At 36.9% G+C, this 18,894-nt stretch overlaps 3 protein-coding genes across 6 annotated transcripts; 1 reads left to right on the top strand and 2 right to left on the bottom strand.

Annotated features, from left to right (window-relative positions):
• The first annotated feature begins 1,338 nt into the window (after positions 1-1,338).
• On the top strand, positions 1,339-6,823 carry LOC141682504 (uncharacterized). Its single transcript, XM_074487200.1, has 7 exons — positions 1,339-1,509; positions 1,958-2,577; positions 3,201-3,388; positions 3,464-3,743; positions 3,820-3,950; positions 4,330-4,512; positions 6,171-6,823. Exons 3-7 carry the CDS (start codon positions 3,362-3,364, stop codon positions 6,522-6,524), a joined length of 975 nt encoding a protein of 324 aa, XP_074343301.1. The 5' UTR covers positions 1,339-1,509; positions 1,958-2,577; positions 3,201-3,361; the 3' UTR covers positions 6,525-6,823.
• LOC141682503 (putative F-box protein At3g25460) lies at positions 5,382-10,462 on the bottom strand. Of its 4 annotated transcripts, XR_012559802.1 has the most exons (4): positions 9,037-10,462; positions 8,386-8,459; positions 8,068-8,171; positions 5,770-5,788 (listed from the first exon to the last, which is right to left on the bottom strand). XR_012559802.1 is itself a non-coding variant. In XM_074487199.1 (2 exons), the coding sequence occupies exons 1-2, from the start codon at positions 10,386-10,388 to the stop codon at positions 8,123-8,125; spliced, it is 1,401 nt and encodes a 466-aa protein (XP_074343300.1). In that variant the 5' UTR covers positions 10,389-10,460; the 3' UTR covers positions 7,845-8,122. The 4 variants fall into 4 exon arrangements, 1 of the variants encoding a protein (XP_074343300.1); XR_012559800.1 differs by lacking the exon at positions 8,386-8,459 and having other exon boundaries at positions 5,382-5,788; positions 9,037-10,461; XR_012559801.1 differs by lacking the exon at positions 5,770-5,788 and having other exon boundaries at positions 7,845-8,171.
• A 7,532-nt stretch (positions 10,463-17,994) lies between these two features.
• On the bottom strand, positions 17,995-18,381 carry LOC141686493 (uncharacterized). Its single transcript, XM_074491527.1, has one exon. The coding sequence runs from the start codon at positions 18,379-18,381 to the stop codon at positions 17,995-17,997; it is 387 nt and encodes a 128-aa protein (XP_074347628.1).
• Between the last annotated feature and the right edge of the window lie 513 nt (positions 18,382-18,894).

Here is an 18,894-nt window from a genome sequence, read left to right as displayed (position 1 = left end):
ACCATCAAAATACAAACAAGACAGATAAATTGAGACATAAAATATATTACACTTATAAGTTATATCTGGAGATAACAATAACTTTCATTTCTTAGAGGCATGGAGAGTGATCTAGGAAGTTAAATTTAAGAGCAAGTCCAAGAGACGCCTTATATGATATCCTAAATTGAAATTTAAGACATATGATAAAAAAAATTGATCCAACAATGACCTAGTATGCCTTCATTCCTTATATTTAATATAAAATATTGAATCTTAGTAATTTAGAACATTGATAAGAATTTTGAGTTTCAACAATGTTTCTTATATTGGTTCCTTATTTGATATTATATTACTAAAAGTACTTTTCATACACTACATAATAGAGAGAGAAAGAAAATGCTCTAATATTATATTATTAAATGAAAGTTAGCACTTACTAAGAAGAAGGGGTAGGTTAGTTATTTATAAGTAATGGAAGAAGGATCTCAGTGAAATAAAGACTCTAGATTCTGTTGGAGCACATTTTTTACTCCATTCCTTAAATTACACCTTAGGATAACAAATAGGGAATCTCTTGGAGTTGCGTAGGACAACCTCTTTGAGTTTTATTTTTAAGTCACTTCTCTTCTTGGCCTATTTCATATTTTATTATATATTATGGTACACTCTCTCTTTCTCTCTCTACTATATATTGTATTTTAATGATGAAAGTAAACTTTTAATAATAAAATATTAAATATATAATAAGAACAAGACACATTGTTGGAGTTCAAGTAAGATAAATATGTCCTAAATTACTAGGACATAAAATTTTATATTATATTTCAGACTTCAACCAAGACATTGTTGGAGCACGTCCAACAGTTTCTTAGTTCATTCCCTAAATTTAATATAAAATATTGGATATTAGTAACTTAAGACATCAATAACTATTCTCAACTCCAACAATATTCCCTATATTCATTCCTTATACAATATTTAATCATTAAAAAGTAACATTATTATATAAAATAAAGAAAAAAAAATGTTTCTTTCAAGTATATATTATAAAATAAAAGTTAGAAGAGGAGAGAGGTTAGCTAAAGATAAAGAATTAGAAAAAGATTTTAATGGATCTTGTGAATTAAGGAACTTTAACACTCCAAATAGTTAAGCTGTTGGAGTTGCTCTAAGCATGTTAAATGTAACTCTTGAAATTATGGGGTATTTAGTCGAAATATAAATGAATTAACAACAATTTACGAATTTTAAAGTTAATTATAAATGAAGAGTCTGTGGATGACGTTCCAAGTCTTGATTGACATTTAAATCCGTGAAATGTCAAAAAATTCAAAAATCAAAATTCAAGCTGTTTAACACCGTTCCCCTCCCTCTGTCTGTTCACACTTTTATTTCTCTCTCTCTCTCTATCTCTCCCGCTCTCTCTCTCTCCCGCTCTCTCTCTCTCTCTCTCTCTCCCGCTCTCTCTCTCTCTCTCAGTGTTTCCCACTCCATCTCGTCTCTTTCCAGTCAAAAAATCATTATCAGGTAATCTCGAAATCTCGTAAAATTAGTTGCATTATTTATGCCCTAATTTTGTATAATTGCATTTAATTGAACTCATTTTGTGTATTATTTATATCTGCTCAATGTATGCAATTGAACTACTTTCGTGTATTTTGTTGTGTTTATTGATATGCATGTTTCTCTAATTGTCTCCCTCACAAGTTCAATTGCATAGTTCCACGTCACTGTAACTAATTTTAAGTTAGTTATTCTATGGGTAAAATGAGTTAATTCGTTATTGTAGAACATTAAAATATAGTTTTAGAGAGATATACATTGTTTAATTTTTTTTGAACTCGTGTCTATGTCGTGATCATATATACCTTTTGGCCTCCGAGATCTGCAGTTCGGTTTGATTTTCATTGGTAACGATCAATGTACATTCCTACTTTGATAATGTTAAGCTGATAACTTATTTCTTACAATGCAGAAAAAATGATAAGTTGTTCAGCAATAGATCAATTTAAAAGTTGGAAGCTCGATGAAGCAGTTGACAATTTGCTCAATGACACGTGCTTCAATATATTTAAAAACATGACTGAGTTTCATTGTAGCAACAACTTTTTGCAAGCTATAATGTCCCTACTGGATGGCGAGATGTTTTCTTTCAAAAAATATAATTTGTATATGGGATTGGAGGATATGTACAATATAACTGGTCTTCCGGTGGATGGTAAACCAATTGTCTGCGGCGACTTTAACCCTTCTAATCTGATCCTAGAAATGTTAGGGCAAGATGATCCGTCAAGAAAAGCTGATGTTTTTTATGTTAAGAAGTCTTGGTTGCTAAACACCTTTCAGACGCTACCACCAGCAACCAACAAAGAAGATTTAAAGAAGTATGCAAGGGCGTACATTCTTTTCTTGATGAGAACAATTCTGTTTCCTGAAAAGGGGAAACCCACGGTTTTCGTGGGATATTTAACAATGCTGAAGGATTTAAGTGCTCGATCAGTTAACAGCTTTGCATGGGGCACTGCTGTACTTGCAAAGCTGCAGTCAGCATTCAAAAGAAAAAGATTCACAAAGGGAGCAACATGGATACTGTAGGTATGCATTCATGTAAAATTTTCTTTTCCTGACACGAACATTATAGTGTTCTTTATTTAAATTTCTCGAGTCATGATTATAGTTTGAGAGGTTTTCTAAGAAATCATGCTTTATATCTAGTAAAAGTCTGTTCACTTTTAAGGTTTTATGCTAATTACCTGGTTGAATATAACTTTCAGAAAAAGGAAAAATTAATTAAATTTTGCAAGATTCCTGATCACCGTGTCAAAGCATGTAATTTTGATCCTGTAAGCACTACGGTTCAGTACACTGTATGTTGAAGCTTATAGTAAATTGTAAATGATAGTATTAATCTCGGTGCATGGATTTTGGTATCAGGCTTACTAATTATAATTACTGAAAACTAGCTCTTGACTGGACCTAAGTTGTTTAAACCGGAAGATTATGATTAGTTACAGAAAGCATCTAAGTAGAGCAGGTAGAAATAGCACATTCAGTTATAGCAACTTCAGTTTTTCCTTTTTTATTGATCCACATTAGCTTTGCATTGGAGTTGTTTGTAAATGCTATATTAGAGCTAGAAATAGCATCTCCTGTAGCTGGCACTGGACATCCTCTTACTGCTGGAATTTGCTCCTATTATTTTCTAATTTCTTCTGCAGATGTTCTTTTTGGAGCGGATTCCCTCCATACAGAAGGAGTACTTGGGCATTCCTGATCCCAAAAGTTGTACAACTAATGAGTTCCCTTCCTTTCTGTATTGGAGCAAAAAATTGAAGGACGTCTCAAAAATAACCACAGGAATATCGAGTGGGTGGCTTTAATGAATGGTGTTCAGCATCAAAAGGATGTGAGTGTAGTTTTCTTGTTTTTTCTGCCCAGATTGTTTTAGCAGCTCTTAATATCTTTTTTGACAATTTTGTAGATAAACTGGCGCCCCTATGAAAGATTTGATAAAGGAAAACAGAGAATTTTCTTCTCTTCTTTTGTTATGTTCGACATTGAAGTTGTTAACTATCATCGACCCCAATTGTCTCCCCTACAACTGGGAATAAAGAATGCTGACACAAGTAAATTGGAGAACATTAAGTTTAAAGAAAAATCTAGGAGAGGACAAATTGAATGGAAACTCCTGCTAAAATATAGAGAACCTATCAAGTTTTGGAAAGATAAGAGACACACATCTGTTGTGAAAGGAGAAGAAGGTTATCTTTTAACGGTATATTGCTTTGCTAACACGAACCTTGAAACTAATATTTCCAAATTATGTTTGTGTTTCAGGATTTGTTCTCCCCCCTGTGCCTGACCTTCAGCAATGGGATTCAGATGACGATGATGCAGAGGTTGATTCACATGAAACACAGGGAGGAAGTGGAAATGACCATTTTAATGATGGTGAATATTTATATGAGGTACGTTAAAGTCCAGTTACTTCTGTGTTCTCTATGTCTAGACACTTTTGTATCACCCCCAGATATATTGGTTTCTCCTCAGCAAGGTCATTATTTTTTTAAACAAATCGTACTTAAATTAATTAGTTTTCTCGTAAACAATAGCTTGATGAAGAAAATCAGGAGAATGAGCCCCTCCATTTGCAGACCTATGAACAAAACTCACATGCACCTCATCACGTTGCTTAAATAAAAACAACACAATTAGCCATGATAGTATCAAAATAAGATCTTCCGCGATACATGAGTGGGAGGGATGGAGTATTCTTTTTAGTAATTTCCTATTATCAGTCGGGTTATGTATGATTCTGTGGTGACTAATGTGGTCCTTCTTGAACAGAGTACTAATGAAGGGCCAAGTAAGAGGGGGCGGGGTAGGCCACGGAAGGTGCCTATTTCAGCGGTTAAGGTTGAACCCACGGTTATTCTTTTGGATGATGAGGATGCTGTAGGACAGAACAATGTTCATGATGGGCCTCCTGTTTCTCCAGTAGCAAAGAAGGCAAGGAGAGTCAAGGCCGAGGTAACTTATTTATTTATATGCATATATAACCAATATATCGCCCCCAGATGTATTGGTTTCTCCTCAGCGAGGCCATTATTTTTTTTAAACAAATCATACTTAAATTAATTAGTTTTATCGTAAACAATAGCTTGATGAAGAAAATCAGGAGAATGAGTCGCTCCATTTGCTGACCTATGAACAAAACTCACATGCACCTCATCGCGTTGCTTAAACAAAAACAACACAATTAGCAATGATAGTATCAAAATAATATCTTCCACGAGCGCCTTGACAAGCATCAGCAACTAGCTTTGCATCCAGAGGCGGACCGTAGAGGAAGCTGGCCCAGCTCCAGCTGGGCAATTTTTTTTTTAGTTTTTAATAGGATAAAACATCTCCGCTGGGTAAAAGTATGTAGGTGAAAACAAAATACATATATTCTTGGTAAATTTCATAAAGATCCCAAATAGAGAGAGAGGCAGAGAGCAGGGAAGAAGAGTATAAAGCAGGAATAAAATTTCAATCCCAAAGTCATTGCTTCATTGAATCTTATTAATATTTGAAGTGTATTATTCACTGTGAAAAAAAATCAGCTGGGTTATTTATTTAAGCTAGATCCGCCACTGTTTGCATCTGTCTCAAAGATACACTTCTTAAGATTTAAATACTTTATCCACATAGAGCCTTCTTCAAACTGAGTGCTTCTGCGTCTTTAGCAAGAGCTAAGAGTACAGACTAGAAAACTTTTTTTTTTAATTAATGATAATATTATTAGTAATAGTTGTATGGCTACTTGCACCGTCTTTACATATGACCAAAAAATATTTATGATTATGTACTTGTTATACCTCAGTATCACATGATCCTTAAGTGCGAAATTTGGATGATAAATGTCTTTCATAAATTGGTGTCTTTACAGAGTTTTAAAAATGATTGATGATATCTGTTCTTTGTTGTGCCTTTACAATACTCAGTAAAATGCCTATAACTAGCAAATGGGATCAGTCATTTCCTCTTGTCAAATGCCTATATATTCTAGAGCTTATGGATGTACTATGACGTTTAAAACTATTATTTGCAGTCACTGATTTTGATCATTCATTCATAGAAGATCTGAAGTTATGCATTATATTTAAGTATAAGTAACTATAGAATCCCAAACATGTAGTGATGTAGATATATATAGTTTCTTTGAGATCAACAAAAGTTACCAGACTGTAGTGGTTGTGTCTGTATTTGAATTTCTTTGGCTTGATAAGATGTCGAGGCAGAGGGCTTGGAGTTGCAACAACCACTGTAATAACAAGGAAAAAAATCAATCATTACGTTAGTAGTTAGTACTCATATCTAACTTCTCTGGTAGCTGAATTTTGCAATGAAAGGTAATACCCCAGTTACTAGCAGAGTTTGAACTATAGAGCTTAGAAGATTATAGCATATATCAAGTCGTCGTTGTAAGCTTTTCAGGTGCTCCTGTAGTTGGGTTTAATTTCTCTCCACCTTGATTTCTTGTTATCTAGTTGTATTACTTTACTAGTACCAGTATTAGTCCACTATGAAGTCTCACATTAATTGACTACTTATGAAAATAGTCTAAACTAAACACTGCTTCATCTTTGTACTTACTTCGAGTTGCTGATTTTATTTTTTTACTTTTCTGGAAATTGCTTGGACAGATAGTTTCGCAAGCTTCTGCATATCAGAATAAGCACATTCAGAATTGTGATGAAGCAGCTATTCACATTGCTGAGACAGGTTCTGGGGAATCAAACAAAAGGCAGAAGAGGGATTGTCTTGGACAGGGAGTTCCGCACGCTTCTGCATACTTGAGTAAAGAAAAAGTGCCTTCAAGACCCACATGCAAAGAAATCTATGACGTCATATCTAATGTTGATGGTATTACGGATGATGACGTTATGAGGGCTGTCGAGAGATTCAGGAATGGCGATGTTGATGAATTTGACATGCTTAAAAGTCTACCCGATAATCAGAAAAAGCGTAGCTGGATCTTGGTGCTCATCAATGATTAGTTGTGTTTGTTTAAAATATTATGTTTATTCCGATGCTTAACAAACTGAATGTTCTCTGAAGGCACAGAGAGTGATCTAAGAGAAACGTACATATGCCGACTCTCTTGATGGGGTTCACGTATCTAAGATTGGCATCTCAGGTTGGGAATCTGGCATGATGCCAGAAGTTTTTAAAGCAATTCTGACTAGTAGAAATATTCTTGACGTACTGGCCTGACAAGAGTTTTTAGCAAATGCTCACTTGTTCTTAATCTTTAAGGTTAAATCTGCATATATTTACTATGATATCTTGCTATTATCCTTATTCTGAACTGTAAATTTGGAAGTGAAACACCAAGCCACATCTGTTCAAAGTGAACTATATATTCTAACAATTACGAGAAATAACGGAACCTGTACAATATACATCAAATCACTGAGCAAATAAAGTGAGAAAGAACTCGATAGTCAGAAGCCTACAAACCACGGAGGCGTAAATTTGTACCAAGAAATCAAAGTCTGGAACAACCTTTTGCACCATATTCTATTGACTCTAGTCTTAACAAACTTAACAAGGATTTTGAATCTACCTACCAACTGGGTTTTTGTTAGATGAGAATCAAACATAATCAGAGCACTGCAACTGACTTAACTCCAAGCACCACTCACATTGACTAATACTAGCCAAATTGAAGCAGGTTTTGCAACCGAATGAACCAAAAACAAAATTTATAAAACAATTGGCATGTTTAAAGCTTATAAACATGTCTAAAAAACAATGCACACAACTGTATAAACCAGTACTAAACCTTATCCATGGCCGATATGAGGTATGTAAATTTTAAAATCCAAGGGACCAACGAGTGTAAAAAAAAACGAAGCATAACCATATGTAAAACAGAGTTGTCAGACTCAAAAATAGAGTTGACAAAATAGCTCCCCAAGCTTCAATAATATGACAAAATACTAGTTTTCCGCTCAGCACCACATACAGTAGTACCTCCAAGATGTGGCCAAAGTAACAGATCCTATTAACCCAATATATCACACATTTCCTCAGCACAGATCCTATTAACCCAGTATATCACACATTTCCTCGCCCTACCGACTGTGTGCCAGCCCTAAGAATCTGTAAGATATGTACAAAAAAATAAAAAGTGGCAAAGCTGTCCCTAACATTATCTGTCGCATCATATCTGGTTTAAGCAACTTAGATCAGCTTTTACTATGCAGCAAATATGAAACTACTTGATTCCAACAACAATAACTATGTCTGAAACTACTTGATACCAACAACAATAACGAAGCTAACACTGGTCAAAGCTCATATCCAAAACAAAATAAAGAATATCAGACTTCTAAATTCAACGCGCAAACCATCAAAAATTCAAAATACATAGAAGCTTACACCAAGGAAGTAACATCTTATCTGTTAAACAGTTTACATTAGTCCAGCATTTCTTCTTCTTAAGTGTAATGATTCCTTTGCAACAGAAAATTGTTTATGGGGCTTAAGTTTCACTAGACATTACTAGAGTAGTATAACTATAGAGAAACACTATACCCGTTCTTTCCAACGTCTTCAACCTTGCTCCTTCCAAATTCATCCAGCAAAAGATTTACTTAAGATGCAATAGTGATTCAAAATCTTTGGTGAACAATTCAGTCCTGCAAGTAAAAAGCAAACCAAATTAGAAATTACGCTGCAGGGAGTTGAGGTAGTCGGAAAAGGACATATCAACTTATCAAGTAGGCATTTTAGGAAAAGTTAACACATGCATTGATACTAGTATGAGTAGTATCATATATAGCTATTGACTACCAAACATAGCGCAAATAATATGAGACCCTCGCAGAGAGGGTAACAAACAATTGCATTTACTTGTGACGTATCTACATCTTTCTCTCTCTCTCATTATAGAATGATCAACAAAGAAGTTTGTCCTCTGATATGCTCTGCATGCAAAATTTTCAAAACATATATATATTAATAAAGAGAGAAGGGGGAATATGTACACTTAAACAACAATAACTCTATTAACAACTGGATCAATCTTAGCATATTACAAACTTACTATCTCAAATTAATTGCTTATAATATAATTTAGTCTGCATGATAAAGTTACATTGTTGGAGTATTTAAGTCAAACTCAGTACAGTAAAATTATTTAATTGTTGGGTATTTGAGGGGAATGACTTTCCAGGTTGCATTGGTGAAACTGTTAAAGTCAAGCACAATGCACTATACATCTGATTCTGAATACTAATATCATTTCTTGATAGCTTACACTCAACTAAACACCTTACTGGGCCTAATCTGTAGACCAAAGTCTTTCAATTGAGGAGTGACAAGCCTAAAGTTGGTCATATAGTTCTGCTTGAATGTAGTTGCATCACGTTGTTTAGACACATCTGACAAATAACACATATTTCTAATGTATTAATTCCAACCATTTGATTACATTAAAATTTCATGACAACTAAAGTAAAGTATACACACATAACAAAATCAAAGTTTATAAATTGCACTTACCATTTCTTTGCAGGTTTAGTTTTCTTCTTGTTTTTGTCCTCCTTCTCGATAAGTTCCATTCCCTTAACACAAACTAAACTCTCGACATGACTGTAAGATTCATACCACAGTGGACAAAGAGTGTCATAGTCACTGGTATAGATCGCAGAATCACTAATTTTAGGGTCCCAGAAGAAAGGTGTCCGTTGCTTTAAACACGTCCCCTTCCAACTCTCAATTACAATCTCGCCTGTGGTAAGGGACTGAGGAATCCGGAATCCATATTCTCCTTCAAAACAGTAGTACGGCCCCATGGTATGTATCTTTGTCCAAATTTGATTCTTCTCATCCAACCAATACATATCGAGTATTGGGGTTGGCTGCTCACCTGGGGATTGAACTAAGATAGCAAGCGAGTCCTTCCAATTAAGAGGATGCACATAAGTACTTTCATTCTTGACATACTCCGGATACAAGACCTTCTTAAACAACCCTGTACAAGGATCAACAACCCCAAGAAATTCGTGCTTCTGCATAGGTTCATACGGCCTCATGTCATCTGGCCGATCAACTCCAACCCAATAAGGACAACCTTTAATAACAAAATTGCAATTCGGTAATTTAGGCCAAAAACCAATAAAACCACCATCCTCCCCACCAACCTCTGTCCAAGAATTACTATTAGCACTATAAATCTCAACCCGAGACCAACGATGTTCCTCAAAATCCGGCTCACGAACAACAGGAACAATCCGCACAATCTTATAATCATTATTCTTCTCATCAAAACCCAACCCAACACTCGAAGCATACAACCTATCACACTCACACTTCAACCTAGGAACCCTAATCAATTTCCACCTATTAATCGCATTATTCCACAAGGCAACAAACCTCCCCCTCATCTCAACACCCTGTTGAGACAAACACATTACCCCATTAATCGAACCCGCAAGAACCATCTCTTTCGAAAACTCATCAAACCTAATCTTCTTAGCACTACCACCATTCTTAACACACTTATCAATATAACAAACAGGTACCATTCTTTTCATATAGCTAAAATACGCAATAAGGTTCAAGCTAGTCTTGGTAACAAGATCATAATCATAAGTATGGCACAAAAGGTGCTTATTATTAACAGCATTGTAAGCAAGATGCATTGATATAAATCTTGGGTGAAGAGTACGGAGAAGCCAAGATTTCGAAACACACCTGAAGCGAATAAGAGACTTGACTGGAGTTCGAAAAAGAATCTGATCAATGAGTTCTTCAGGAAGAGTCTTTACAAGGGGTTGTGTTGAATTAGCAGATGAAGAAGAGGGTCTGTTGAGCTTTTGGTTTCTTCTTCCTCCTCTTCCTGTTTTCGCCATTGTTGGAGTTTTAGAGAGGGTTTTTGGTCATTGTGATTTGTGAGGTTTCTGGTTTTTATGATTCGATAAAAAAACTTTATAGGAGTCGGAAAGATACCATCAAAAAAATCTCAACCATTTATGTGATATAATAAAAAATAAACGGTTAGGATTATATTTTATTAGAATAAATTATAATCATAGATAAAAAATAATTATATTATTTTAATAATATTCAAACACCAATTAAAATATAATATTTTAATTTAATTCTAAATAGAATATGATTAGAGATATAACTAATCATAAATATAACAATATTACATTATTCTAATACTATTCAAAAACCGAAATATTATATAATGATGATATAAGAGTGGATAGAATATGATTAGACAGTACTCTATACATAGCTGTAATTCAATTCTCGGTCTGTATATTTCTTAATATATGCATATTTTTTGCAAAAATGTAACAACAAATTATCAAAAACTAAAACAATATTGCAATAACGACAAAATTAACAATATATATATACATTAAAAAAAATTAAAAAATAAATTTTAAAAAATAAAAAATGAAAATTTTAAAATACCGAGTATCGCACGGGATATAAGCTAGTACTTTGTTAATGTCGGTTGGTTATAGAATGACAAATCGGGTTTATATATCATTTTTGATATCATGTATTTGATTTAGTATTGGAATGAATATGTTTGATTTAAAATATTTTTTTAAGTTATAAATGTTAATTTATTTAATTATTAATTTATTATATTTTGATTTACTATTTTTTTATTAACCATTTACAATTTAGTGTTTAAATAGAGATAAAAATGATAATAATAAATTTGATTACTCATGCCCCATGTCATACTCATGTCCCCCTTAGCCTCAGCTATGATAAACTCGTACCTTCACAATATAAGGAATAGTTTATGGATGTAAAATTCTGAAACAAATATCGAGTATGAGATTGTAACAGTCCGCACTTTCGGACTAATAATTCTAAATAAAAACTAAAATAAAATACAATTTATATCAAAAATCCTACTAAAAAGGTGACTATTACAAAAACGCAGCTAACGGAAGTCCAAAAGTCAATCTACCACAATTCTAAGTTCTCGAACTCCAATGTTATCTAACTCAAATCTCAGAAGAAACCTGGAATTGTAAGTAATGAGTTATACAACATAAGAGCTTAGCTATTTGGAGTCTTAAAGTACAATATATAAGGAATAAGAGGAAAAAAACTACTCCAACAGTATCCTATTGATTCCTTAAATCACTGAGATCCACTAAGATCTTGTCCCAAATCCTTATATTTAGCTAACCTCTCCCCTCTTCTAACTTTTATTTTATAATATATATTTGAATGAAGTACTTTCTCTTTCTTCACTTTTTATAATAATGATACTTTTTAATAATAAAATATTATATAAGGAATATATATATGGAATGTTGTTGGAGATGAAAGTAGATATTGATGTCTTAAATTATTAGGATCCAATATTTTATGTTAAAGTTAGGGAATGAACTAAGAGGCTGTTGGAGATGCTCTAAAGTGCTTATTATTTACAGCATTGTGAGCAAGATGAATTAATATAAATATTAGGTGAAGAGTACGAAGTAGTCAAGATTTTGAAACACAGCTGAAGTGAATAAGAGACTGTTGACGGAGGAATTTGGGAGCAACATAGTCTGAGGTTTGTAGCCGGAAACAAGATCCGTGACAGTGATTTTTTGTCGGAAAAGTGAACAGTAATCGGTGGATTTGATGAACAGTGTTCGTCGGATAGTATGAACAGTGTTTGGTGGTGGTGATTATTGATGGCTGAGATTGCTTACGGTTAGTGGTGGCTCTTTTGCGCTCTCACTTCTGACCCCTTGCAATTTGCCTACGTATCTCTATTTATAGGGAATCAAGCCAACGTAGTTCTTGGGGAATAAGAAACCTAATGGGCTTAGAACTCTTGTCCCGAGGCCTAATAGGAAACCCACTGGAAACCATCTTCTACTAACTTTAGGAATGTCCACCGATGAGGCCCAACCACAAAGGCCCAAGGCTCGTCCGCAGCTTCGAGACTTCGCAGTTAAGGCATCTCCCTGGCCAAGGATAACCCTCCGCTACCAGCTGTTTCTCTAGTTCGTGGACGTAGGTATAGCCGTGGTTCACCCCAAATGTTGGACGCATCCTTGTCTCCCGATAAGGAGCCCCTACCAGATTACAGAACAAGTGATCCCAAGCTCTTGGGTGCAAAGTGCTGGATACTCCGAAGTCTTCCAACGAGGACACCCGTTGATTACAGAGACAGAGTTCCCAAAGCACACACCAGAATTTACCCCACATCCCCAATGAGGACACTCATTGACTACAGGAGGAGGCCTTCCGTCCAGGAATACCCCTGGAGGTCTCTGACCACGGACACCGCCTTCCTGTAGTGTACTCATTGACCCCTGGAGGTCTCTGACCACGGACACCGCCTTCCTGTAGATACACTACAGGAAGGAGTTCTTCACTAGAGTACCTGCATCAAATGCGTTAGTTATAATCATCTCCATCTTCTTCGAGTCTTCCAAAGAGCCCATCCATGTAACCATGTTGAACTTCTTCCCAGCCATCCTTGACTTTAGGGCGCGCCCTAAGTTCTTCAAAAGGTAAAAAAGGGCCAACCCTGTAATGAATTCCCGAGTGTTTTCCTCCCAACCATTGAGGTGCGCCTCCCTCTTCTGGTGAGGCGCGCCCTCCATATCTACAGGGGCACGTTTCCATCAATCATTCATAATTCAGGGCGCGTCCTTCCCTATTCATAGGGCGCGCCTACTTTCCTTCCATAAAGGAAGATCGTCTTATCTGTTCCTTAATTTTAGGCATTTGTACCTCAATTTTGACTATTTTATCAATCTTAATATGAGTAATGTTTATACCAATTTTCGGGCATAACAACCACCCCCCAAATTCCATATGTCATTGGAAATGAGATTGGAATTTTTACTTATCTTTCATCTAAATTTGTATAAGTCCCAATCTTTCTCTACTCAGAATTTCAAGTTGCTGTGATAGTTAGATAAGGTGCGCCTTCAAGAGGGCGCGTCCTGGAATTTCAAACGGTTCAAAAACGGTTCCCCTTATTTCTCGGGAACCGTGGCCGACGTGATTGATGGGACTGACAGTTGTCCCACATAATTTCTATCTATAAATATAGGTAATCATTCAGTTTTAACTTTTTACTTTACTCTCTCTTTTTACTTTTTCTCCAAAACATTACCACACCGGCGAGAGGAACTTCTGCTTAGAACCGGCCTTGTTCTCCACCATTCCCTTAATTTTTCCGGTCAATCTCCCTCTCCAATCAAAAAGGTACATAAAGCTTTTTGCATTTCTGAATTTCGTTAATAAAATCACAGTGCATGCCATATTATCTATTCATCTTCCTGTTCATAATTCATTCTCTGGTTGTGTGTATATATGCATGTATATCTGTGTTATACACAAATTTTGTAGTTTAGATCCAAAACCATAGGGTTTTAAATTTCAAATTTGTGTTTTAAAGAATTCCAACCGTTCATTAGCCTATTTTCAATCTGGGTTAAGAGCACATATACCGCGAAACTTACTATGGCGCGCCCACAACCTATGGTGCGCTCTTCCATTTATCTGAGACTTGCCATCATTTTATTATCAGTAGTGTATTTAGATTGTAATCTTTATACCTTCCCGGATAAGGCGCGCCGTCTTAACCACTAACCTTCGAACACCTTAACGCTCAACCCTCATATCAGAATACATAGATCTTATCCTTGATAAGACGCGCCTTCTTAGTATATGACGCGCCTTAATAGGGCTAACATATGTTACTTCTAATACAGGAGCACACTACCCTTCCATTGTTTACTTCCTTTATATTTCCTTTTACCCTTTGTCGAATTGGGCGCGCCCCCTTAATATTTTTTGATTTTCTTGACAGCTGGAAGACGAGGGCGCGTCCTCTCCTTTTCATCCATTTAAGGATTTTTGCACTAAGCTAGGGATCTACTCTCCTCCACCCATCTCTTTTGAGCCAGACTCCCCAGACGCGCACAAAACTCCCCACTTTTTGGAACAAGAGGCACGCCTTGTTCAAGAGTTCAAAGTTAGTGATATAATGGCATAATCATCAAACGACTCCCAAGATCACGTCCCTCTAAGTCAGAGAAGAGGTAAACAAAAGCTAATTCAAAAAGAAAGATCTCTAGTCCCTATTAGTACATAACTGGATGATGACGACTGGTTGTAAAGTTTGAACGCGTATAGGTATAGGGGCGTTAAAATTGGGGTTAATGTTGGGGCAGGACCATCTAAGGTCTCATACAGGGCTGTTTCTCCAAGCCTTTCTCCACACCAATCTCAGGACGCGCCTACATCTCCCATCCTTGAGGGCGCGCCTGAAGTGAACTCATCACCTCTTCGTGATGAAATGAATTTCTTTGATGAAGACACTCTTCAGTTTTCCACTTCTCCTGAACCTTCTCCAATCCCTTTCCAGCATTGGGAAGTTTCCGATAGTGAGTTAAACTTTGACTGGGATGAGTTTGAGCCGTGCAACGAAGCCATGAAGAAACGTTTTAGGAAAGAGCATGTAAAACTATTCTGCGCGGGCCTTCCCTCAGCTTGTTCTGATGAACAACTAGAATGGCTCATAGAATACTATGATATGGAAGGTATCTGGGAGCGCCCTCTCAGCATGATGTGGCCTCACATTTTCAACTATGGGAGAAATTTCAGGATCCCTAGAATGGTAACCAGGCCTAAGCTAGTTTCATTGGGTGTGGGCGCGCCCTTGCACCCCTTCCTCAGAGAGGTGATTGAACTCTATGATGTGGTTCCACTCCAACTCACTCCCAACAACTACAAGTTTGTCCTTGCGTTATTCATCCTTTATATGGACCTAGGTTTTCCACAGCCCACAATGGCCGAAGTAAGTCATTTCTTTAGTCTAAGGAAATCTGACCATGGATATTATTATCTGGTCACGGATAAATAACACAATAAAAAGGTTTCTCTTCTGGAAAACTCAGCCACGAGAAGGGCTGGAAAGAAAACTTTTTCTACCTCTATGACGTTCCCAGGATGAGGATTCGATTCAACACATCTCCAAGTAAGGGCGCGCCTCTTTCAGTTTTATTTTTTAGCTCACCTGTACATATTCTCTGCTTCTTATAACAGTGCTTTTACTCAGACAAACCAGTGGTGAGAGCACTCGAGGGCATGCCCAAAAGGCGAGCAGAAGCCCTTCTTAGAGTGGCCACCGAGAGATGGAATTTAAACACATTAGCCACCAAGAGTAATCTGATGCGAGTTGGGATCCTTTCTGACCAAGTAGGAATAAAACGTAAATTCATCAAATTCAGGAAAGGTAACCCTGTTTCCCATATCATTGATATAGACCGATGAAGAAATCGAAGAAGAAGAGGAGGAATTGGAAGACAACTCCTTACATGGCGAGATTCATACAAGTTTGAATATTTTAGGTCTCAATGGCGCACCCTCCAGTGTGGGCGCGTCTCCATTGCTTAAGAAAACTTCATTGCCTGTATAGCTCTTTGCTAGTTTAAATCATTGCATGTTATATTTCATTGTTATCAATCTATTATTCCTTGATCAGGGCACGCCCTTTATTAGGATACCTTAGTTCTTTCATTGTTGCCTTTGTTTTATTTTATTTAAAGATTGCACACTTATATTATGCATTTAGTCCATGCCTTCATTTTTTGCTTGCTATATCTCTGTATATTATATGTCTTCAAACCTTCATTGATAAATTTGATACCTTTGGCGCGCTCTAATGTCTAGGTGCGCCTTGTTGCAATATTCATTAATATTTACCATGTCTTATGCAGAAATGGCTCCTCCCAGGATTCCTAAGTCATTCGGGGCGCATCCTGGCAACAAACCCAAACCCAAATCAAGGAAAGATGTCACTACAGCCCAAACATCCACTCCTGCTCCTACTCCTGTCCCTCAGACTGCTCCTGTTCCGAAAAGGCCAATCATTGATCTGACCGAAAAATAAGGCGCACCCAAAAATCAAAGGACAGATGGCGCGCCTTCGAGATCCTCTGCTGCTTTGAATTGCCTTGGCCCTCTGGGTTCCCTCCGTGTTACAGATGATGAGGTGGAGCAGTGGCAAGCCATGAGCTTGGAGGATGCCACCAGGGCTTCTATCAAGGCATCTTGCCAATTGTTCATCCACTCCAATCAGGTGGTGGACAAGATTTTAGAGGAGAAGGCGCGCCATGAGAGACTGCAAGGTGACAACAACATTTTGCAAAATACTTTGAAGGACAAAGACTTCCTCCATGCAAAAGATATCAAGGCCAAGGATTTTAAAATCTCTTTCCTCAAATGTGAAGTTCCAAACTCGACTTCCCAGCTTGAAATAGCCAACAAAAAGGCTGAATCTCTTCACATAGAATTGGCTGAAGCAAAAGCGAGGATAGAGTACCTTGAGGATCAGGAAATGAATGGTTGGATGAAGGAGAGAAGGGCTATAACAGATGATGCTTTTGCCAACGGTTTCCATTTTACAGGATTGGGTTTGTGGAGAACAATCCTGAGTACACTTTTGAGAAGTTCGGCGAAGAAACCGTAGCTGAAATGGCAGAATTCAAGAAGAAGTTTGCCAAGGAGATTCGAGAAAAAAGGATTGAGCTTGGGTTGGAGGAAGATGAGGGCGCGCCTACTGATGAACCTAAAAAGGACGCGCCTGAGGTTGATCCCTCAATTCCCCTCCAATCCATTCCTCCAACTGGAGAATCTCAGGGCGCTTTCTGATCTATTATTATATTTAAACTGCATTTGAACTAAGTTTTTCAATACTTTGAGGAGCCAACCCTCTTTTGATGTTGTGCAAGGTTGTATGACTATATTCCGTTTTGCTACTCTTTTATTGTGACTGTCGTAAGGTTTCATTTATCTTTATTTCAACAAGTTGATCTTCTGCAAAAAGTTTCTTAGTACCAAATTGATGGCGCGCCCTGATGGGTAAGACACGCCTTAAAAGTAAACATTCTTGTCTAACAATCTTTCAAGGAAAAAATTTGTCAAGGCACCTCTACCTTTTGGGCGCGCCTTGCTTTATTTAAGTCTTTGTCTTAGCTTTTTCTTAATCATATACTTTTATCATTTGTTGAGATTTGCTAAGTGTATAGAAACTTGAGGCGCGTCCTTTCATAGAGGCGCGCCTTGATTTTTAGCAGACATTCCTAGATATGATGTTTTGCAATTTCTGAATTAGAGAACATTGTTTCATGGATATATTTTGTTTGTGTATTACAAATAACTTTTTCTCTATTATTAAAGGGTCTTTTTGGTTAGGGCGCGACCTAACTTTTTCTTTAATTAAACGAAGCACATAAGCAATTTGAAGCAACTGTTTCCTTTCATTGATAATGCGCTCTAGTGTAAAAAGTACACCAGTCCCATGGCTACTATGCTCTGTAGGGAATTTATTTAAAAAATTTATCCTTCTGTTAGTTCCAAAGTTCATAGTCATGTATACTACCCCCCTAGGCTAGGACGAATTTATTTGATACTAGTATATTACATAGAAATTAATCATTGAAACGAGGGGGCCAAAGCCGCACCCTACTGATAAAACTTTCGTAGATGCTCTGCATTCCAAGCCCGGGGAATAAGCTTGCCATCCAAATTTTCCAAGAGATAGGTTCCCTTCCAAAGTATAGCCTTGACCTTATATGGTCCTTCCCAGTTAGCTCCAAGCACCCCATGCCGAGCTATTTTGGTATTTGGCATAACTTTTCGCAACACAAGATCCCCTACCTTGTAAGGCACAGATTTTACCTTCTTATTAAAATATCTTGCAATTCTCTGTTGATACGCAACAAGCTTTAACTGAGAGTTCGTTCTGGCTTCGTCCAGCAAATCCAAGTGGAGTCTTTGGTTAACTTCCGTATCTTTCTCAACAAACAAATCCCTTCGCAGAGATCCGGCCCCTACTTCTACGGGGAGCATAGCCTCATACTCGTACGTTAGCAAAAAAGGGGACTCTCCAGTGGTCGATCTAGGAGTCGTGTTGTAAGACTAGAGAACCATGGGCATCTCCTCCGGCCAATCTCCCTTCTTTTCTTCCATCTTAGCCTTTAAAGTGTGCTTGATAATCTTGTTTATGGCTTTGTCTGACCATTGCTTTGCGGGTGGTAAACCGCAGCAAAATCTTTCTTTATGTTCAAAGCTTCTTTAGCTCTTTACTGTCAAACTGTTTTCCATTATCCGAGATGAGTTTATATGGAATACCAAACATGTAGACTATGGAGTTGAAGACAAAGTCTTTGATTTTCTTTGCCGTGATCGTGGCCAATGGCATAGCTTCCGCCCATTTTGTGAAATAATCAACAACCACCACAACATACTTCACACCCCCCTTGATTTTAGGCAATTCTCCAATGAGATCAATGCCCCACATGGCAAAAGGCCAAGGACTCGCCAGCGAAGTGATAGATGTTGCCGGGACATTGAAGTAATTAG

This window comes from Apium graveolens, chromosome 9, assembly GCF_009905375.1.
Source record: "Apium graveolens cultivar Ventura chromosome 9, ASM990537v1, whole genome shotgun sequence".
Classification (NCBI taxonomy): Eukaryota; Viridiplantae; Streptophyta; class Magnoliopsida; order Apiales; family Apiaceae; genus Apium; species Apium graveolens.
Note: the sequence above shows the minus strand (reverse complement) of the source record. Positions and strands in the feature narration are given on the sequence as shown.

Coding starts and splice junctions, on each gene's coding strand:
- LOC141682503 (XM_074487199.1), bottom strand. CDS start 10,388: ATGGCGAAAACAGGAAGAGGAGGAAGAAGAAACCAAAAGCTCAACAGA. Junction 8,172..9,036: donor ACTAAACCTGCAAAGAAATG/GTAAGTGCAATT, acceptor TTTTACTTGCAG/GACTGAATTGTTCACCAAAG.
- LOC141682504 (XM_074487200.1), top strand. CDS start 3,362: ATGAATGGTGTTCAGCATCAAAAGGAT. Junction 3,389..3,463: donor GTGTTCAGCATCAAAAGGAT/GTGAGTGTAGTT, acceptor ACAATTTTGTAG/ATAAACTGGCGCCCCTATGA. Junction 3,744..3,819: donor TGTTGTGAAAGGAGAAGAAG/GTTATCTTTTAA, acceptor TTTGTGTTTCAG/GATTTGTTCTCCCCCCTGTG.
- LOC141686493 (XM_074491527.1), bottom strand. CDS start 18,381: ATGCTCCCCGTAGAAGTAGGGGCCGGATCTCTGCGAAGGGATTTGTTT.